The sequence below is a fragment of the Haematobia irritans genome, chromosome 3 (assembly GCF_050003625.1).
Source record: "Haematobia irritans isolate KBUSLIRL chromosome 3, ASM5000362v1, whole genome shotgun sequence".
Lineage (NCBI taxonomy): Eukaryota > Metazoa > Arthropoda > Insecta > Diptera > Muscidae > Haematobia > Haematobia irritans.
Genome location: NC_134399.1, coordinates 218,579,708 through 218,603,081, shown reverse-complemented (window position 1 = coordinate 218,603,081; position 23,374 = coordinate 218,579,708). Strand labels below are relative to the sequence as shown.

At 35.3% G+C, this 23,374-nt stretch overlaps 1 protein-coding gene across 1 annotated transcript; it reads right to left on the bottom strand.

Moving 5' to 3' along the window:
- Positions 1-17,432: 17,432 nt before the first annotated feature.
- Positions 17,433-22,092, bottom strand: LOC142231445 (uncharacterized). The gene is made up of 4 exons (XM_075302052.1): positions 21,315-22,092; positions 19,730-21,072; positions 18,278-18,623; positions 17,433-18,055 (listed from the first exon to the last, which is right to left on the bottom strand). Exons 1-4 carry the CDS (start codon positions 22,090-22,092, stop codon positions 17,433-17,435), a joined length of 3,090 nt encoding a protein of 1,029 aa, XP_075158167.1.
- Between the last annotated feature and the right edge of the window lie 1,282 nt (positions 22,093-23,374).

Sequence of the window (23,374 nt, the reverse complement as noted above, 5' to 3'; positions counted from 1 at the left end):
AACATAAATCTACATGAAAATTATATACAATAAATTAGAAAAGAGAAATTATTATTATTACTATATTACATACTGACATACAATTATACATAAAACATACATAAAACAAAATGAAATAAATGGGAAATATATGTTATTGTTTATAAAGAAAACAAAAAAACTATATATATATATATATGAGATATATATATAAAACGAGTGACTTTCTTTTGGAGGGAATTTTGATGGGAACTAAGTTGTGGTAAGTAAAATTGGGATATCTCACACATAGAGACGGAATGTGACCACCCCAAACATGTTTCAAGATCGTAATATTATTTTTGGAGTTTAACATATAAACCTTTGGTGGCAAAAATATTACTTTCCCGGCATATATGGACATGCTTGCTAAAAACAGATACATAAATTAATTGAATCAATTAATTTCATGATTGAACCAGAACATTTTTTTGTGTGTAAATTTCAGATGATGGGGCTTTTGATGGGAACTTCGGGTTGTTGATTATCGAGACTGTTGAATTCATCAATATGTAGTTGATCGGGAACTTATTCAGTCCTTTGGTTGGTAAAGGGTGATACGGTCAAAATTTGGTCAAGGGAAAACGCGTGTAAATCGGTGAAATCGTTTATTTAAAAAATCAAATTAAATTTCTTTTTCAAGTTCAATTAGTATAAAATTCAGGAAAAATATTCAGTTAGGCTTTCGCTTTTTCAAATCCGAATTTCCGGGTCTCACGCTTGACACCTGCCATCAGATTTTGTACAGCCACCTTGTCCACCTTCTTCGCCGCAGAAAGCCAGTTTGCCTTGAACTGCTGCTCGTCCTTAGCAGTTTTTTTGGTCTTCTTTAGGTTCCGCTTGACAATATCCCAGTATTTCTCAATTGGGCGGAGCTCTGGCGTGTTGGGAGGGTTCTTGTCCTTGGGAACCACCTGCACGTTGTTGGCGGCGTACCACTCCATGGCCTTTTTACCGTAATGGCAAGATGCCAAATCCGGCCAAAACAGTACGGAACAACCGTGTTTCTTCAGGAAAGGCAGCAGACGTTTATTCAAACACTCTTTCACGTACATTTCTTGGTTGACAGTCCCGGAAGCTATGAAAATGCTGCTTTTCAAGCCACAGGTACAGATGGCTTGCCAAACCAGATATTTCTTTGCAAACTTTGACAGTTTTATGTGCTTGAAAATATCTGCTACCTTTCCCCTTCCTTTTGCCGTATAAAACTTCTGTCCCGGAAGCTGCTTGTAGTCGGCTTTGACGTAGGTTTCGTCGTCCATTACCACGCAGTCAAACTTCGTCAGCATCGTCGTGTACAGCCTCCGGGATCACGCTTTGTCCGTCGTATTTTGTTTATCATCGCGATTTGGAGTCACTACCTTCTTGTAAGTCGATAGTCCGGCTAGTTTTTGGGCTCGATGCACGGTTGTAGACGATACACCCAGCTTATATGCGGCATCTCGGAGAGAGAGGTTAGGGTTTCGCTTGAAACTACCGGCAACTCTCTTTCTCGTCTCAGCGGCTTCCGGTTTTCGATTTCCCCCCCGATCCAGACTTCCTGGCTGTCGACAAACGTCCCCCAAACACTTTAATTACATTTGTAACGGTTGATTTGGCAACTTTTAGCGATTTTGCCAGCTTTGCGTGCGAGTAGCACGAATTTTCGCGATGCGCGAGCAAAATTTTGTAGGCCCGAATGTCACTCTATTGAAATTGTGAACCCGAAGGATTTCATAAGAGAACTGTATGCTCCATGGTCCCTGTATGAGAATTGAAGGCAATGACTTAGTATGAGTATTTATTATATCCGAACGTCTCAGTATGGGACCTCTAGGCCGGAAAGTCTCAGTATGGGAATGATAGTCACAGAGGTCCCAGTATGGAAACTTTTCGCCCGAAGGTCTCAGTAGAGGAATAGTATACTAATAGAAAAAATTACGTTCCACAGTCGTGAACGGACGGTGACGAAATGAAACGGAAGCGTTCACAAAAAAATCAAAACGGAATGTCCACAATTTCGTCCACGGGCGTTCACGATTTCATGAACGGCATTCGTTTTTCTTTGGCCATGAAGTCTTAAAATAATCGTTAGACGTTATTATGGCAACTCCCTCTGTAGTGCAATGTGCTAAGGCGACTGTTAACGCGTATGGTGCAGAAAACACAGATTCGAGTCACGCTAGCGGAAATCTTTTTTTTTTTTAATTTTGTTTATAAATTCGTAACCATAACGTTTTCAGATCGTGAACGCTGGTTGTTATTTCGACAACGTATGGTATCATTTTATCGCTATCAGATTGACACCGCCTGTTATCCGTTCGACACCACTTGTGTGTAGATTCACTTTCATGAACGAATCGTTTTGAAATGAGCACGCCGTGCATGATTTTTTCTATGAGTGTAGTATCGAAAGTCTTAGTATGGGAATTTTAGGCCCGAAGGTTTCAGTGTGGGAACTCTAGGTCCCAACGTCTCAGTGAGGGACAAATAGGCCTGCAGATTTATGTATGGGATTTGTTGGCCGGAATGATAGACATTCCGGCCAACAAGTCCAACGTTTCAGTGCGGGAATTATAGATCTGTATATCTTTGTATGGACCGGAACGTCATATTATGGAAATTGTAGAACCGAACTTTTTAGTATGAGAACTGTATGCTCGAAGGTCCCAGTATGAGATTTGATGTTCAAAGGTCTTAGTATGAGTAATATAGAGCCGAACATCTCAATATGGGACCTCTAGACTTGAAAGTGTCAGTATGGGAGTGGTAGACCCAAAAGTCCCAATATGGAAACATTAAACTCGAAGGTTTCGGTATTGGGACTGTAGGATCGAAGATCACATGTACGCTCTAAGGTCTAGCATAGTGTGGTAACAGTCGACTCCAACGTCTCAATGAGGGTACTATAGTCCAGTAAATCTCAGTTTGGGATTTGTTTGACAGAAAGACACATTACAGAAACAGTAGACCCGACGGTCTTAGTATAGGAACAGTATGCTCGAAGGTCATAGTATGGAATTTGAAGACCAAAGGTCTTAGTATGAGAACTATAGATCCCAACGACTCAATATGGGACCTCTAGATCTAAAAGTGTTAGTATAGGATTGACAGGCACAAAAGTCCCAATTGGAAACATTAGACTCGAGGGTTTCGGTATTCGAACTGTAGGATTGAAGGTAACTGTCCTGTGGACCTAAAGGTGTCAGTGTAGGAAGTTCAAGCCTGAAATTCTCCGTATGGAACTATGAGTTCGGTATTGGGACTGTAGGATCGAAGATCACTGTACGCTCTAAGGTCTAGTATAGTGTGGTAACTGCAGACTCCAACGTTCCAATTAGGGAACTATAGTCCCGTATATCTCAGTATGGGATTTGTTTGACAGAAAGACACATTACGGAAACAGTAGACCCGACGGTCTTAGTATAGGAACAGTAAGCTCGAACGTTCAATTATGGAATTTGAAGGCCAAAGGTCTTAGTATGAGAACTATAGACCCCAACGACTGTAGGATCGAAGATCACTGTACGCTCTAAGGTCTAGTATAGTGTGGTAACTGCAGACTCCAACGTTCCAATTAGGGAACTATAGTCCCGTATATCTCAGTATGGGATTTGTTTGACAGAAAGACACATCACGGAAACAGTAGTCCCGACGGTCTTAATATAGGAACAGTATGCTTGAAGGTCCCAGTATGGAATTTGAAGGCCAAATGTCTTAGTATGAGAACTATATTTAGATCCCAACGACTCTATACCTAAAAGTGTTAGTATAGGATTGACAGGCACAAAAGTCCCAATTGGAAACATTAGACTCGAGGGTTTCGGTATGCGAACTGTAGGATTGAAGGTCAGTGTCCTGTGGACCCAAAGGTGTCAGTGTAGGAAGTTCAAGCCTGAAATTCTCCGTATGGAACTATGAGTTCGAAGTTTTCAGCAGAAAAATTATAAGCCCGAAGGTTTCACTCTGGGAACTGTGGGCTATAAAGAAACAATATGGAATTTTAGTCCCGAAGGCCCCAGTGAAGCAATCTATTACCAAAGGTTTCTTAGTACGTATAAAAATAGTACCAATGTCTCAGTGTGGGAAATATAGCTCGTAGGTAGGCCGAGAGGGCCTACATTACTGAAACTGTAACATCGATGGTCCTAGTATGAGATTTCTATTTTCGAAGGTCCCAGTATGGGAATAGAAGGTCAAAGGCCTTAGCATGTGTACTATATATCCGAGCGCCTGAGTATGGGTCCTCTAGGCCGGAAAGTATCACTATGGGAATGGTAGGCTAAAAGGTATCACTGTGGAAACATTAGACTCGAGGGTTCCGATGTGTGACTTCTCAGCATGGGCCTCAATGTGATAACTGTAGACCACAACGTTTCAGTGCGGGAAGGTCTTATTATTATAATTATATATCCAAACGTCTCAATACGATACCTCTAGACCTGAAAGTGTCAGTATGGGAATGGCAGGCCCAAAATTACAAGTACGGAAATATTAGACTCGGGGGTTTCGTTATAGGGACTGTAGGATCGAAGGTCACAGTATGAGACATGTAGGCGCGAAGGTGTAAGTATAGGAAGTTCAGGCCTAAAAGTCTCAGTATGGAACTATGAGTACGAAGTTTTCAGCAGAAAAACTATAAGCCCGAAGATCTCAGTATGGGAACTTTAGGCTTTAAAGAACCAGTATGGAATTTTTAGTCCCGAAGGCGTCAGGGAAGCAATGTAATACCAAAGGTTCCTTAGTACATGTAAAAAGAGTACCAATGTCTCCGTGCGGTAACTATAACCCTGTAGATCTCTGTATGGGAATTGTAGAGGCCGGCACGTCATATTATGGAAATTGTACACCCGAAGTTTTTAGTATGAGAACGAAGGTTCAGTATGGGAATTGTAGGCCAAAGACTTTAGTATGAGTTCTATATATGTTGACGCCTCAGTATGGGACCTCTAGGTACGAAAGTGTCAGTATGGGAATGGTAGGCCCAAAGGTCCCAATATAGAAACTTAAGGTCCCAAGGTTTCGGTATGGGAACTGTAGGGTCGAAATTCACAGAATGTGACCTGTAGGCCCGAAGGCCTCCATATGGCTGGAATTGCAGTATGGTCCGAAGTTTTCAGGTTAAAACCTTAAGCCGGAAATCTCAGTATGGGGATAGAACCAGTATGGAATCTTTATTCCAGAAGTCATCAGTGGATTACGAAAGGTTCTATCACTGTATGTCTTTGGAAGATGCAGCCACAAAATTTTTAAGGCGTCGGAAGAACTGAGACTATCGTCTTATAGTGGATGTTGTGCAAATTAAAACCGTATGTGAGTGGATAATTTGGCTCTACTGTCAGTACCACAGTATAGAGGATGCCGGAGTGTGTTCTTAGTTAGACACCGCTCTGAAAAAGTCTCACAGTTACCTTCTTGTTCTCAGATAGCAAATGCGGCACATATCGTTTTATGTTTTGTACACATATTTGGTTGACTCATTTTTTTAGATCTCCCATACTACCTCGAATATATTTTATAACTTTAGTTTAATAACATCTTGGGCTCCCAGTACACTCCCATATGAATTTCCAACTTTTGACAAAATGTACTACTGTGCTCCTAAAACACAATTAGACATTACAACTTAATTCCAAGCATGCTTTCACTATCTCTCGGAAAAATTTTGTTTATGCTCTCATTCTTTTTATGGCATACTTGTTGGCGTGGAAAGAATGAAACGACGAAGGAGAAACCCAAAACAAAGAGCCAAACAACCATCAGCCAACCGTTCGAGCAGTCAGTAGAGCAGCCAGCAAAAGCAAATAAAGCAACAAATATTTGGATTGTGGCGGTATGCTTTGTTACACACAAAAACATGTTGAGCATTTGGAGGGAAATGGAAAGCCCAGATAAATAGCACACACATACATACCCATAGGCAGAAATATAAAAACGCAATAATAACGAGGATAAACGTAAACAAATGGAGAGAGCAGAAACGTAGCTCATACATACGCACATACATATATGCATGGTAGGGTTACCATGTGATACGATTTTATACAACTTATATGGAAATTAGAGTAATAAGATTAGATGAAACTAGAATGAGTTACTTTGGTGAAATGGTTAGCATGTCTCCCTTAAATCCTGGGTTCAATCCCAGTTTCGACCGAAACACAAAACAAAACAAAGAAAAATATGGATGTTTCGTTTTTTAGATTTTGCAAAATATTCTTCTCCAACTATTTCACAAATTTTCCATAAAAAAAACTTTCTATTTATTTCAGATAAAAAATTTTCTATAAAAATAAAATTTTGACAAAATTTTCTATAGAAATAAAATTTTGACAAAATTTTTTATAGAATTAAAATTTTGAGAAAATTTGCTATAGAAATAAAATTTTGACAAAATTTTCTATAAAATTAAAATTTTGACAAATTTTCTATAGAAATAAAATTTGAGAAAATTTTCTATAGAAATAAAATTTTGACAAAATATTCTATAGAAATAAAATTTTGACAAAATTGTATACAGAAATAAAATTTTGACAAAATTGTATAGAGAAATAAAATTTTGACAAAATATTCTATAGAAATAAAATTTTGACAAAATATTCTATAGAAATAAAATTTTGACAAAATATTCTATAGAAATAAAATTTTGACAAAATTTTATACAGACATAATATTTTGACAAAAATTTCTATAGAAGTAAAATTTTGACTAAATTTCTTCTTCTTTTCCTCTGTTGGTTAAGCTATACTTGTAGTTTAGTCAATGTATGGTGTTAAGCTGCAATAAAAACAACAACAATGCTTAAAGAACAAAACCAACAATAACAAAACAAAAATAATGGACAATTTTCTATAGAAATAAAATTTTGACAAAATTTGCTATAAAAATAAAATTTTGACAAAACTTGCTATACAAATATAGTTTTGACAAAATTTTGTTATAGAAATACGATTTTGAGAAAATATTCTAAAGAAATAAAATTTTGAAAAAATTTGCTATAGAAATAAAATTTTTAAAAAATGTTCTATAGAAATAAAATTTTGACAAAATTTCCTATAGAAATAAAATTTTGACAAAATTTTCTATAGAAATAAAATTTTGATAAAAATTTCTATAGAAATAAAATTTTGATAAAATGTTCTATAGAAACACGATTTTAAGAAAATATTCTAAAGAAATAAAATTTTGAGAAAATTTGCTATAGAAATATATTTTTGACAAAATTGTCAATAGAAATAATATTTTGAGAAAATTTTCTAGAAGGAATAAAATTTTGACAACATTTTCTATAGATATCAAACTTTGACAACATTTGCAGAGAAATAAAATTTGCACAAAACAATATTTGGAATAACCAGAAAAATGTGATGGGAAACTTTAAAGAAAGATTTTTAAATTTGGTAAATTTGTAGTAAAATTTTCTTAAAATTTTGGTAGATTATTTTTGGCATGTTGGTAACCGTGATGGCAACCCTAAAATAGCATTGTAAACGAATAAACATAGTACATTGAATTTTGCAAGGAACACAGATAGGTTAAATGGGGGATAGAAAACCATGACCCCTCTTACACCCTTGTCTACTGCCCTTAAAACAACATCCTGCACTACCCCAAGCAAAAAGTATAGGCAAGAGCCTTTATCTAGAATTGTAGAGCATAGCAATAACAATGCAAAACAAATGTGAACGCAATTGTTTGAGAGAGAGAGACGGAGAGCAAATAAATGTAAGAGAGCCAATATGAGAGATGAATGTATAGAGATTTTGTTTTGAGATAATAACGCTAAAGGAAGAAACTCCAAAACAGAGTCAACAATACGGCAACTTTAAGGGACCCATTAACAGTTGCTGGCGAGAGTTAAAACCGTTAAGACATCTTTGGTCGCATTTCATGGTTAAGAAAAAAAACTTAATAAAAGATTCAAATAAATTCTGGTTACTTTAAAATCTCACTTAATCTAGAAGGAAAAAACAAAACTGGTGTAACACTTTAAAATAAAGAAAACCCCAATTTATAGGGAAATAGAGCATATAGTACTGCTAAAGATAACAAAGGTGTCCTCTCAAATCTATAAAACGTAAAGTAAAAAAAGTGATGCTGTTATTAAAAATAAAAATTAAGTGAACATTTTGCTTATTCAAAAATATCGAAATTAAAAAAAAGAAAAATACAAATAAAAAATTAAATTTCCTCTTAAATCCTTGCCAAGAAAAATTTCAAAATTATTATCATGAAAATGGTACAGACAAACAATCCAGGTAAGTTTGTAATTCTCTGCCCTTTTCCTTCGATGTAAGGAAACTTATGGACCAAAGCCCTTATATTTTTGACGTGCTGTTTCAGTTCAAGAGTTCTTTTGCTCATCCTCAGTCTCTTTAAAATATTTAACATTGAAAAGTGAAAGTTTGCTCCCCTTTGCTTCTTTGGCGTAACAGGCGTTCTTGGCACATTTGTGGCATGTCATTAATGAAGAGTTGGGAAAGTGGAGAGGAGGTGATATCTGGCCAGAGCCAGAGTGTAAGGCTTTAATGGTATCTTACAATGTTGTAGCCTATTGGCACAATACAGGGAGTGTTGGGTGTGTGTGTGTCTGTGCCTTTGAGTTAGGTTAGTCAGTCAGTTGGTCGTATTCAACATATTTTGAGGAGGTTACATTCACCGTTATTATGCTCACTATAAGGAGGGCCCTATACAAAAACTTGTGTGCGGAGAGTTGTATGTATGTGGGTACTCGTATTTCTAACACATACCAACAAACATAAGACAACAACCACAAGTCAAGCCAATGTTGAGTTTCTAGTGATGATGTACACCTGGTAACCTCACCTGGCAGCCAAGCACTGCTAACCACATGTTTACCCCTACACACACGCACACTCACATACATTTAGTGCCCCACCCCTCTTTTCTACGCATTAAATGAGAAAACTTTAATTAAAATTGCGTTTAAATCACATAATTTATAATAACAGACATTTTGTTGTTGTTCTCCTTCGACTGTTGTTCTGAATAATTAGGATGCAGAATTTTAAATGAAACAACTTTTTCGTTTTTTTTTTCTTTGCAAAAAATCAAGAAAAAATGGCAACCACCCGCTACAGCAGCAATAATAAATGTTCACCACATTGTCTTGGGACATTGAGTTATTATCCTAGCCCTAAATGAGGTGAAAAATATTTTAATCGTCCCTCAAATATGATGTTGCTGTAACTTAAAGATGATAATATTTCATTGAAGCTCTGTTTCGATGGGGTAAAATTTAATGTTTTAATATAATTATCAAAAAACAAAGAGGAATTTGTTTTAAGAAAACCCTCAAATCGTCTAGGGTGGTAATTAGAAATATGGGAACAATATTATTTTTTCCACGAATAATGCTTTTCAGCGGATGTTTTTATTGTTTTACCCTAAATTTTGAGGAATGAAGGAAGGTTTTGTATGTAATTAATTTTTTTTTTTTGGATAATGCTTCTTACAAAATTTTCTATCCATAAATATACACATAAGGAAACTTGGGTCTAGAACTGATGAGTATACTGTATGTTCATTAACAATCAGGAATATTTCATGTTAGATTCGGTGATTGATTACACTGAAAAAACTGTTGAAATTTGATTTGTTCTTGCCATTTATGCTATACGAAGATTTGTATACCTAGTCGGAAAGTTTATAAACTTTTCATTAGTAGAGTTTTGTCCCGGAGCATCGCTTGATAAGGACATGAAATCTGTGGCCTCATGACAATTTTGTTTTCAGCGAAACCTATGCAAACTACCCAAAGATTTGTCAATTTTTGCACTAAGGAAATACTTCAAGCTTCTTGTATGGAAGGGAAAACGTTTCATTTTTTTTTCGCAAAGCTGCAAGTTCGAAAAGTCCTGTGAGGTAATTTTTTTTTCATTCGGAAGACTATACAAAATTCCTGGTTCTTGATCCTTCCTTTTTAAATTCTTCCACGCTTAGTTTCAGTAAATTTGAAGGGTGGAGCTGGACATTTAAAGGGTGATACGGTCAAAATTTGGTCAAGGGAAAACGCGTGTAAATCGGTGAAATCGTTTATTTAAAAAATCAAATTAAATTTCATTTTCAAGTTCAATTAGTATAAAATTCAGGAAAAATATTCAGTTAGGCTTTCGCTTTTCCAAATCCGAATTGCCGGGCCTCACGCTTGACACCTGCCATCAGATTTTGTACAGCCACCTTGTCCACCTTCTTCGCCGCAGAAAGCCAGTTTGCCTTGAACTGCTGCACGTCCTTAGCAGTTTTTTGGTCTTCTTTAGGTTCCGTTTGACAATAGCCTCAATTGGGCGGAGCTCTGGCGTGTTAGGAGGGTTCTTGTCCTTGGGAACCACCTGCACGTTGTTGGCGGCGTACCACTCCATGGCCTTTTTACCGTAATGGCAAGATGCCAAATCCGGCCAAAAGAGTACGGAACAACCGTGTTTCTTCAGGAAAGGCAGCAGACGTTTATTCAAACACTCTTTCACGTAAATTTCTTGGTTGACAGTCCCGAAAGCTATGAAAATGCTGCCTTTCAATCCACAGGTACAGATGGCTTGCCAAACCAGATATTTCTTTGCGAACTTTGACAGTTTTATGTGCTTGAAAATATCTGCTACCTTTCCCCTTCCTTTTGCCGTATAAAACTCCTGTCCCGGAAGCTGCTTGTAGTCGGCTTTGACATAGGTTTCGTCGTCCACTACCACGCAGTCAAACTTCGTCAGCATCGTCGTGTACAGCCTCCGGGACCGCGCTTTGGCCGTCGTATTTTGTTTATCATCGCGATTTGGAATCACTACCTTCTTGTAAGTCGATAGTACAGCTCGTTTTTTGGCTCGATGCACAGTTGTAGACGATACACCCAGCTTATTTGCGGCATCTCGGAGAGAGAGGTTAGGGTTTCGCTTGAAACAACTGGCAACTCTCTTTGTCGTCTCAGCGGCTTCCGGTTTTCGATTTCCCCCCGATCCAGACTTCTTGGTTGTCGACAAACGTTCCCCAAACACTTTAATTACATTTGTAACGGTTGATTTTGCAACTTTTAGCTATTTTGCCAGCTTTGCGTGCAAGTAGCTCGGATTTTCGCGATGCGCGAGCAAAATTTTGATACGCTGCTCTTCTTGCTTGGACGGCATTTTGACAACTGACGAGTGAATTCTAAAATCAAAATAGGAGCAACATTCTACACACACACACCTTCAAAATGGGTGTTCAGGTTTTTTAAATGCAAAATTGAGAGAAATACGTCAAGTTTATATTGACCAAATTTTGACCGTATCACCCTTTACTTATGTTTTTAAGGTGAATTCATATTAATATTTTTCAATATTTTGCAGAATTGAGTACAGATGGAATTGCTCTATGCTCAGTTTGGCAACGACTCTTGGTTGATTTATATCAAATCTAATTTCACTGGCTAGTTCATAAGGCTCACTTAAAATCTCTTTTATTTTTAAGTCTATGTTTTTTTTTGCGGTGATTAGGCTCTGTGTCAATAATTCTTTCTATATAGATTAAAACTATGCTCTTTGAATCCCAGCAAAAAAAAAACGTCGCCAAAAAGGTAGTGAAAATATTCTTTTTGAATCCGGAAGTGGTGCAAAATTGACACAGAAGCGGTCAATTTAACATGGGCTTGCATATGACGTAGGTTAACCTAACCTAAAATTGACACAAAAGCGGTCAATTTAACATGGGCTTGCATAGGACGTATGTACACCATTTCAACAGCCTTTGCACTGAATTTGAATTACTTCGTAAGGTGTTATCCGAATTCAGTATTTTGGATGTTAATTACAAACATTTGTGATCTTTTGCCATATAAATAATTTTTATATTTTTTATGATTTTTAATGCGTTACTCTGACCTCAAATATTTTAAAAAAATTCGCAATTTATCTACAATTGATTTAGCAAAATTTAAATAATTTCTATAATTTTTTATGGTTTTATATGTTTTAAAAATAATGACTTACTATTCACTACAGTTCATGCTGAAATGAGGATCCATGTTTCTCCTACTCATGGCGGCCGCTTTATACCTACACGCAAAAAAAATAATTCTTTCCTCCCAAACGAAATTTTAGACAAACAAAGTTCGTTTCTCATTTGCTTTTCGCTGTAAGGAAGTGTATTTGGAAGAAAAGTATATACTTTTTGTGATAAACGTTTATTCTCTTCCAGGATGTAAAAACAATTTCATAAAGACAAACTCAAAAAAAAAAAACATTGTTTTCTTGCTAATTGCATTTTCCCTCACATACACGAGGTTTTTTAGTTCTTAACACCTTTTGCTGTAATACCAACAATGTAGAAGAAATTATACGATTTTATAAATTTTTAAATTTTTTACCTTTCACCTGGATGGAGAATCGAACCGCGGACCATGCACTTTGTAAGCCAACACACTAACCACTGAGCTATGTACCTGTCATGGTCATCCATAGATAATTATCCATATAAGTTATATTTATATAGCATAGCATGCGGCACTCACGAACCGAATAAACAAAGTTTATATAACAGAAACAAACATTTAGTTTGGCACCGTGGAGCAGTGGTTGCTACGACTTACATGCCAATGGTCGTGGGTTCGATCCCTGCTTGATATAAACAAAATGGACTGTGTTGTTGTTTCAAAAATAACTTTTTTATTGAAAAAATAAAAATTTTGTAACAAAAGAATTTTTTTGGAGATAAAAGTTTACAATTTTCGAAGCAATTCCAGTTATTCCCTAATTTGTTGCCAGTCCATTTTCAAGCTTCGCCGAGCACACTGTGGCTCTATATCTTTTTTTACATAGGTACTGTTCCACAGTAACTTCATCCTCAAAATGTGCTTTACATACACTATCCACTGTTACTATTAGGACTTAGGACCACTCGAGCCAAAAATAATCTACCAACATTTTGAGCAATTTTGTCAAAAAACTACCAAACAAACAAATCTTAATTTGCAAAAATAAGTTCCTATAGAAAGTTTTACAAAAATTTTATTTCTAAAGAAAAATTTTCACAAATTTCTTATAAAGACGTTTTATGAAGTACCTCTTAGTTGGAGAGGAACATTTTGCAAAATCTACAAAAACATAAAGAATTTTACAAATCTACCAAACGGAAAAAAATCTACCATTTTTGGTAGAATTCTACCAAGTGTGGCAACCGTGGTTAGAACTCTGCTATAAGAAGGAGGTTCCTTGTTATTGAACTAAACATAGAATAGTTCAGTACCAATCCAGTATAAAAATGGACTGAACTATTCAGTGCAAAATATCGGAGAGCCACTATATTTATACCCTGCGACACACTGTGGAACAGGGTATTATAAGTTAGTGCATATGTTTGCAACACCCAGAAGGAGACGCGATAGAGACATGGTGTCTTTGGCAAAAATGCTCAGGGTGGGCTCCTGAGTCGATATAGCCATGCCCGTCTGTCCGTGAACACATTTTGTAATCAAAGTCTAGGTCGCAGTTTTAGTCCAATTGACTTCAAATTTGGCACAAGTTCGTGTTTTGGCTCAGAATAGAACCCTATTGATTTTGAGCTCCCATATATATATTTCGCCCGATATGGACTTATATGGCCCCAGAAGCCAGAGTTTTACCCTAATTTGCTTAAAATTTTGCACAAGAAGAACAATTAGTACTATAGTCAAGTGTGCAAAATTTTATTGAAATCGGTTCAGATTTAGATATATCTCCCATATATAGCTTTCGCCCGATTTACACTCATATGACCACAGTGGCCAATCTTTTACTCTGATTTAATTGAAATTTTGCACAGAGAGTAGAATTGGCATTGTAGCTATGCGTTCCAAATTTGGTTGAAATCGGGTCAGATTTAGATATAGCTCCCATATATAGATTTCGTCCGATTTACACTTATATGACCACAGAGGCCAATTTTTAACTCCGATTTAGTTGAAATTTTGCACAGGGAGTAGAATTAACATTGTAGCTATGCGTGCCAAATTTGGTTAAAATCGGTTCAGATTTAGGTATAGCTCCCATATATATGTTTTTCTGATTTCGACAAAAATGGTCAAAATACCAACATTTTCCTTGTAAAATCGCCACTGCTTAGTCGAAAAGTTGTAAAAATGATTCTAATTTTCCTAAACTTCTAATAAATATATACATATAGCGATAAATCATAAATAAACGTTTGCGAAGTTTTCTTAAAATTGCTTCAGATTTAAATGTTTCCTATATTTTTTACTAACATGTGTTCCACCCTAGTGCATTAGCCAACTTAAATTTTGAGTCTATAGATTTTGTAGAAGTCTATCAAATTCTATCCAGATCGAGTGATATTTAAATGTATGCATTTGGGAAAAACCTTTATATATAGCCCCCAACATATTTGACGGATGTGATATGGTATCGAAAATTTAGATCTACAAAGTGGTGCAGGGTATAATATAGTCGGCCCCGCCCGACTTTAGACTTTCCTTACTTGTTAACATTGATGGAATCTCTTTCTACCTCTTAGTTTTCCTTGTTGTGCTTGAAATGTGCATATTGGAATCCGAAGAATACCGTAGTTTTTCCGTCTAATTTCCGAAGGGCCTATTTTTATAATAATCAAATATTGATTTTTGTATAAAGAAAGTTTATTTCGACTCACTGTTTTTAATACACAGAACGCCGCTTAATTATAACTAAACTCAATGAAGACGTATTTTTTCTTTTCCTTAAAATCGAACGTAAATTTTGTACATCCGTTCGATATTTAAAATACTCAATGTTAAATTGGATTTTTGGTGAATAGGTTATTCGTTAAACAGAGCTTCGACTGTACCTTTATAGGGGCCAAATAAAACAGAAAATTCTAGTCGCTTAAAAATAAAATCTGAATTAATATGGATCACCTTTACTTACATCCTTGTATGAAACAAAGAAACAATAGAGTAAAAGTAAAGAAAATAAAACACAAATTGTAATAAATAAATTATATTTAGAAAATATTTCGTAATCAAGTGTAGTCGAAAAATCATATAATTCACCTCTTTTTTAATAAAATAATATTTTTTTTTAAACTACAGTACACGACTTTCATATACTTTTTTTAACTTGAGCTATAACTAAGTGTAACCTCCTTATTTTTTTAGCATTTATTTTATATTTGCACCCACTACATGTCATTCTAAAATCCTTAAACGTATTGTCCGCTATACCATCCTCTTTTCTCTAAATGCTAAGATCTGTCGGACTTAGGTTAGGTTAGGTTATGTGGCAGCCCGATGTATCAGGCTCACTTAGACTATTCAGTCCATTGTGATACCACAGTGGTGAACTTCTCTCTTATCACTGAGTGCTGCCCGATTCCATGTTAAGCTCAATAACAAGGGACCTCCTTTTTATAGCCGAGTCCGAACGGCGTTCCACATTGCAGTGAAACCACTTTGAGAAGCTTTGAAACCCTCAGAAATGTCACCAGCATTACTGAGGTGGAATAATCCACCGCTGAAAAACTTTTTGGTGTTCGGTCGTAGCAGGAATCGAACCCACGACCTTGTGTATGCAAGGCGGGCATGCTAACCATTGCACCACGGTGGCTCCCATCTGTCGGACTTATCCACATCTCAATTATTTTTATTTACACTTTTAACACCACCTGACAGAAGGTCTACAATTAATCTTCATCAAATACACCTACGACCACAAAACTTGCATTAATAAAACACAACAAAGAAAAAAAATCACTTTCATTGCAGTCTATAAAACGCTAAATTTGGAAGAAAAAAAATCGTAATTACAATACGCCCACATTCAATATTACCGGCAAATATTCACGTGATTTTCATAAAATTTTACAATTTCAAAGAATCGTTTTGGAAAAACCAAGGTTAAATGGCGGAATTAATTTACGAATATTTAGGAAGTCAATATAGGAATACACACAAAGAAGAGAATAAATTTAGATGATAAATGTTTTAAAGAATTACCTACAAGGAGGGCAAAATATAAAACAATCTTCTTTTTAGTAGAACAGTATCGTGCTTCAACAATGAAAATTATTTTTAACTTTCCGAAAATTTTATGAAAACAAACACCCACTATGAATTTGTGCAGATAACATTGCTCTTAAATGTCAACAACGGTTAGAGGAAACGTGCTCTCGTACTTCTCAAAATGCCTATCATTGAAACCTTCTCATATTCTCTGGAAAGAGTGGAGCAGAGAGCAATGTTTACTGATAAAGGGATTTAGTGAAAAATAAAAACATTCACGTAATATTCTTCTTCGAATTGTTAGGTCAATGTTTTCAGAGTTTTCATGTAGGCGTAATATTTCCGACCAAGAATGTGGAGCACATACTTGCTTTTGGGATTATTATTGACTTGGAATATTCTCAAAGAGAAGATACGTTAGTGCATTAATATTTAAGTGGACTAACAAATCTCTATAAACACACACATACACATATACAAGCAGACTTTGTAGGAATTTTTGTTTCTTTACATAAATAATTGAGTCAGCATAATCGTATTATATCACTTTGAATTAGGCCCAACTATATGCCCTTGAAGAGTGGATAATGTAATGCACAATTGTTAAGAAAATATTCTCAACTAGAAAATAATTTGGAATAGCGAATTTCCCAAAAATTTGCACCTACACTGATGTAAAAAATACAAAAAAAAATTATGAATGAATGTGTAATGAAATTTTAATTAAAAGAAAGTTATAAGTTTAAATTTTCTTTTACATTTTCTTTTTTAAAATTGCGGATACTAATTCTTAAAATTTGCATCGCTTGGCTAAAGTTGTATGTCTTTGAACTAAGGCAATTTTTAAAGAAAAAACTTTAAATTAACTGAGGTATCGAATACTTCTATGGAACATTTTAATGTGTTAACCAAGTCAACAATATCCTTGTAGAATATTTCGAAGGTATTGGGCAGCACTTATCTTTAAGAGAGAATTCACTCATGGAAGAGTTTCATTTATTGTGCATTTAAATATCTCCGATCGATATTTTATAAAATTTTGATAAAAATTTTAATTAAAAATTTGATACAATTTGAATTTAAAGTACAATTTTTCGGGCATTGTGTTATCCACGCGTTACCTTCAATGAAAATTTAAAATTTATTATTATTTATTTAATCACAATATAAGAACAATAAGAATTATATTCTTTTATAGTTCAACATGGTAGTTTAGGAACACATAGTCATAAGATTTATAGAAAGTATAAATAAATATTATAGTATAGTAAACAAAACAATAGAAATAACAAATAAAACAAAATATAAAGTTACAAAAAAAAAAAAAAGAAGTTAACAAAAAAAAAATATATGTATAATGACCACCAAATATTTTAGAATTTAAGAAAAGTACAGTAAAGAGAAGGGGTTGAGAATTTTTTTTTTTTTTTTTTTTTTTTTTTTTTTTTTTTTTTTTTTTTTTTTTATAAGAATGAGTAATTTAATTATAGGCTGCACTAGTTAAAAAGCTCTTTACGGATTTTTTAAATTTGTCAATATTTATTAAGCATCTAATATTATAAGGTAAATTATTCCATAGTCTTACAGCATTAATGAAGAACATTCTACTAGAGTTTACATATTTGAAGCGTGGTATAATAAGAGTCAAGCAGCGATTCGACTGACCAAAGATGAGTTTATCAAACAAGTAACAAGGCAATTTGTTCACTATAAGTCTATGAAGAAACGTCATATTCCTAAATTTCAAGTAGTCTATAATGTCCATTCCTAGGATCCTGCTTCCCCATGACGTCATGCTGTCAAATCTCGATAGGCTATAAACATATCGCGTAGCATTATTAAATGCTACACGTAACTTGTGCATCGAATGTGAATCCAATCCACTATATAATTCAGCAGCATAGCTAATCACAGGAACAATAAGTTGTACTACAAGTCTCCTCTTAATTTCTACCGGCGTGAATGCTGATGTCACCCGAAGATTGCGTAGTGTAAGATAGATCTTCCTAATAACTGAGCTGATATGATCAGAACACGACAGTTTAGTGTTAAGAATGAAGCCCAGGTACTTGGCCTTCATAGTAAATTCTAAGCTAGTTTCCCCTAGAAGGATTCTCGGAAAGAAACCCAGATCGTATTGAGTATAGCTAATAGGGAGGACGCATGACTTAGACGGGTTCAGTTTAAGTCTATTCTTGGAAGCCCACCTATTGACACACTCAAGGTCTGAGTTAAGTTTCCACCCAAGATCCTCCAATAGTCCAACACGACTCGATATGTATAATTGAATATCATCAGCGTAACCATGCACATTAGCATATCTACATGCGCAGAATATGTCATTAATAAACATGCTAAATAGCAAAGGTCCAATTACTGATCCCTGTGGAACTCCAGACTCAATATAGCTAGGTGTCGATGATCTATTTCCTATGATAACTTTCTGTGACCTACCAGAGAGATAGCTCCGTATAAGCCTACAAGAAGGGTCGGTGAATCCAAAGAGGTGCTTCAATTTAGCACACAATATCCCATGGTCGACAGAGTCAAATGCTCTGGAGAAGTCCAGTAGACATACGAGTGTAATGTTCCCGCTATCATACTGTAACCTTATATCATCAAGGACCTTCATAGCTGCAGTGGAGCAGCTATGTGAAGGACGGAAACCGGACTGAAATGGTGACAAAAGTTCATGATTCGTTAAATGAGACCTTATCTGCTCCGCCAACAAAGCCTCGAACACCTTACTGAATAGTGGGAGTATACTAATTGGTCTATAGTCGCTTAGAGAAACTGCAGATGACTTCTTTGGAACAGGAATTACCTTCGCAATCTTCCAGGACTCAGGAAAACAGGAAGTTGTTACACAGTGATTGTATATACACTGTTAGAAAAATATGTTTTTCATATGTTCCGATATAAACAAAATGTGTTTCGGGCACAATTTTTAAACACAATATATTTAAGTGCAAACATGTAATGTTCCTAAACTAACACAAAATGTTTGGGACACATATGTTAATATGTTAGAATATATTATGTTTGGGGCATGAATGTTTCATAAAAATAGTATGTGTGAATGTAAACATATATAAATTTACAAATTTCGAGTAAACATATGTATGTTGTGATACTTTATTCAGAGAGCGACAGAGAGAGAGAGAGAGAGAGAGAGTTAGTATATAGAAAGAAATATAGATGGAAACCGGGAGGGTTGAATAAAGAGATATCAACATAACACAGCGAGAGAATGAAATGAGAGCAATTTCTGTGAAACCGCTGGTATGTTGTTTCGGAAAACTGTTTCATGATAAGGCCAAAAACTTAATATGCTTAAGTCTAAATATTATTTAATTTGAATATTAGAATGAGTATTCGGAATAAAGAGAATAGACATTCGGAACCAAGAGAAGAGACATTTGAAAAAAAAACAGTATATTTGTTTACAGAAAAAGATTCGAAGAACCTAAAAATATCGTGGAAGTGAAAATTATGTGAGGGAATGAGCACAATATTCTTTGAGGAATTCTTCCAAGCATATACTATTTTTGGACTCAAAATGCTTCCAAACATATAATATGCTCACATAAAACAAACATATTAATGTTTCGGCAGTATCCAATAATATATGTGCTTCCTGCAAAATATGTTTGGAACATATGTTAAAGAAGCGATTTTTTTTGAGGGTGTATGAGTGAGAGGACCAATTAAGACTGGAAGTAAGAGTCTAACAAATCTTATCGATATACCATCATTACCTATAGCGTTGGACCTAACCGAGTTAAGAGCTGCAAGCACTTCCTGTTCCGAAAAATGGGAGAAGCTGAATAAATGGCGAGAAGCAGGAGCATCCATGTCCATATCCACCGGTTCCACCGAGGATTGCTGGCTGCTGCAAAAATACCTATTAATTTCATCTGGGTCAAAGGAACATGTAGAGTTATCCCGCGAGTGTATACCCAGACTTTTTATATTCTTCCAGAGTTGCTTAGAAGACTTATGAGATCCAAGCTTCCTAGAAAAATAGGCGATTTTAGCCTGTCTTACTACCAAGTTTGCTCGATTGCGAGCTCTGGTGTATGCAGCCCAACTAGAGTGGCACGATCTACGTTTCCAAACATTATAAAGCCTATTACGCTCCCGAATACTATCCCGTACGGTATCATTATACCATTGACATGAATTATTCCTAACAACGATGAACCTAACCGGCACAAATCTGTCATATATCTCACTTAAAAATGATACAAGAACTTCTAGTTTGGAGTCTACACTTGTTTCAAGCCAACAATTCCGTAGGTCATACCTCAATGCTTCTGTCAATAGGAGATCAGCATTCACATTCCGAAAGTCCCTCACCATTATAACTCTAGACTGTTCTTCCCTAGCAAGCCTTATATCAACAGAAAAAAAAATTAAATCGTGATCAGAAACAAATGATATTTGATCAAAAAGGAGAATAAGACTTGGATCTGATAAGAATAACAAGTCCAGTAGACTGGGACTGGAAGTGTTTGAGAACCTGGTAGGATAGACGTTATTAATTAACTTCAAACCTATAAAGTCAGAGAGTTCAGTCAATTCAGCGGTCCGCCTGTCATTATTAAGAAAATTAATGTTAAAATCACCACAAGTAATGTATGTATTATATTCAATCAGACGACTATTCAGATCAGTAAAGAAAGGCTTGAGATCACAATTTCTATTGGGATTATACACACACGAAACTAAAACTTTCAAAGATATATCATATAATTCTACATTCACGAATTCAATATCTGAGTCTGTTGATGTACTAACAAGTCTAGATTTAATGCTAGATCTGCAATATATAGCAACTCCGCCACCCCTACGTGTCGATCTATTATGACAGTACAGTTTGTAACCCGGTATGTTGTAAAAATTCTCAAAAACATCATCTTTAAACCATGTCTCTGTCACACAAATGACATCAACCTTTGAATTTTCAAACGTATGTCTCACATGATCAAGTTTCAAACCATTTAGACTACGCGCATTGAAGTGAACAATATTCAAACCATCTCTTTGATTACATAATATGTTAATAATAGTAGAATGGTTCTCATCCATGCTATTTTCCATTGATTGCATAATTGTGCCTATTAATATTGACAAATTTACGTTTGTGCCAGAATAGAAGAAGAAAAGGAAATAGAAAGTGATAAGAAATATAAGATGGTCTTACAAAATTTAATAAAATTGAGAGATAAAGCGTTAAAAAACTGAAATCAATAAACATAGTTGGAATTGAATATATATATTCTATTAAATCAATTTCTAGAGTAAAAATTCTTGAGGACTGCTTCATCAACAAGTAGTGGTTCAGAATTATTCTTCTCACGGATATAAACTTTTCCGCCAATGGTAAAAACGTTCCTAATTTTGCCCTCTCGCTTAAGTTTGAGTGAACTTTGAAACAATTTGCGGCTGTCTTTTGGCAAGCTTTCATAAATGCGAAATGTGGAATCCCACTCAAAGCCGAGGGAACGAAGGCAAATGTTAGATTTAGTTTTCTTACGCTGGTCAGAGAAGTGCTTTAGTACACGGTTACGATCAAATGGAGTATAGAATTTAATTATTATAGCCGAATTTTTGTTTTCAGCATTAGACTTAATGCGAAATATATCCCTTATTTGGGGTGGAAGAAAGCCAATTTCATGAGCAATTCGATTAAAAATTGTTTTAAGATTCTCAGAATGCTCAAATGGAATACCAAAAATTACTGCATCAGTTGAAACGTCCATTGGTTGATTTCTCTCCTTAACTTCAATTTCACAGATACGTCTTTTCAATGTTTCAATCTCTTGGGTGAGAGCACATGCAGTACTCATTTCGCTCTCAATGGACGCAAGTCGGTCTTCAATGTCATTAACTCTAGATTGAATATTAAAAATTTCAGTGCCAATTTTTGCTTCAATGGCGTTGAATTTTTCGGTAAGAGTAGAAGTCAGGTTGTCCATTCGGTTAATCATGCGTTCTTCCATTTTTCTCATTTCAGTCAACACAGACTTTAGGGTATGCGTTCCATCATCCAATTTTAATGACTTAACGGCAGGAGACATAATCTTACCATTACCCCGAGGTGAAATATCTTTACGTTTATTTGATGGAGATGTCATGACAAATCTCAATTAGAATCCAAAAAGACGATGAAACGTTGCACTTGTTTCCAAGTCAAGTTCAAATCTGTTTGCTTACAGTTATTCCCAGTTCGGTAATTTGATATAGCAAATATATGCAGTATAATTTTAGGCTGAAGTTTTGAAGTATTGTCTATGCTAACTGGTTGAGATATACCCGGTTCGTGTCAACAGTAACTGTGTTCAGTATTGCATTTATTTTAATCTATGTTGATATCACAGATTGGTGTCCCCAATAAACGCTCATAAATACAACACGTCGGTTTGTGTCCCCACTGATTTTGTTAAGAATTGACTTCGCTTATCAGCTCGATCGTTGTGCTAGAAATTAGCATACAGATGGCGGTGTGGTGTGATTGAAAATATGTAAAGTTTTGATGCACCGTGTATTGATTGAGTTAATTTTTAGGAATTGTAGTATAGTTTCAGGATGAATGATAAATAGTAGTTGTAAAAATTCAATAAGGAGATCGAAACGGTTTGAGTACAAGTAGAGCTTTCACTTGTATGTATGCGTGTTCTATACAATTTCACTCGTTTCTCACTACTGTTATGGCGAGAGTATCTCTCAGTGGTTTTCAATAAATTGTTTTCGTTTCTTTTATTGTTTTGTTCGTATAGATGCACAAAATGATTTGCAAATTTTATGAATTCCTTTTTTATATTTTACGTATTAAAACTTGATATAAAGTTAATACAAAAGTTGAAATAAAACCGCAATCACAGCTTTAGTTTATAACGACACTTTTTTTAAACTTTATATTGTCTTATTCACTAGGAAAAAGCTTTTTAGTACGAGCTTTAACAAAACACGTCCACTCTCAACCAACTATGGTACCCGATTCAATTTAGCTTTTAGCTTTTTTTTCTGGCTTTTTTTTCATGACCGTTTTAGCTATTTTTGGCTTTTTTATTTTCGACATGTTTTTATTGAAATATGGATAAAACTGCGTTTTCTATCTAAGCCTGGTTGCCAGAATAAGGTTTTCCACATATTTCAAAGCTCAATTGCAACATTACATTTAGAATATTAGCATTTGGCTCGTTTATCATTATACCCTAAACCACATAGTGGTCAAGGTATAATAAGTTTGATCTGCCAAAAAATGTGCCTACCAGAAATATTGATTTTAGACCCCATAAAATATATACCGTTCGACTCAGAATCACCTCCTGAGTCGATCTAGCGCATGGTGTCCGTCCGTCCGTCTGTCCATGTATTTGTTGTTCACAGGATTCCGGTCGCAATTATTAACCGATT

Excerpts from the sequence above, each read along its gene's own strand:
- LOC142231445 (XM_075302052.1), bottom strand. The coding sequence starts at position 22,092 with ATGACATCTCCATCAAATAAACGTAAAGATATTTCACCTCGGGGTAAT. Across the intron at positions 21,073-21,314 it reads TGGCGGAAAAGTTTATATCC|GCACAATTATGCAATCAATG; the intron begins GTGAGAAGAATA and ends CAATATTAATAG. Across the intron at positions 18,056-18,277 it reads TAATGACATATTCTGCGCAT|GGGAAACTAGCTTAGAATTT; the intron begins GTAGATATGCTA and ends GAATCCTTCTAG.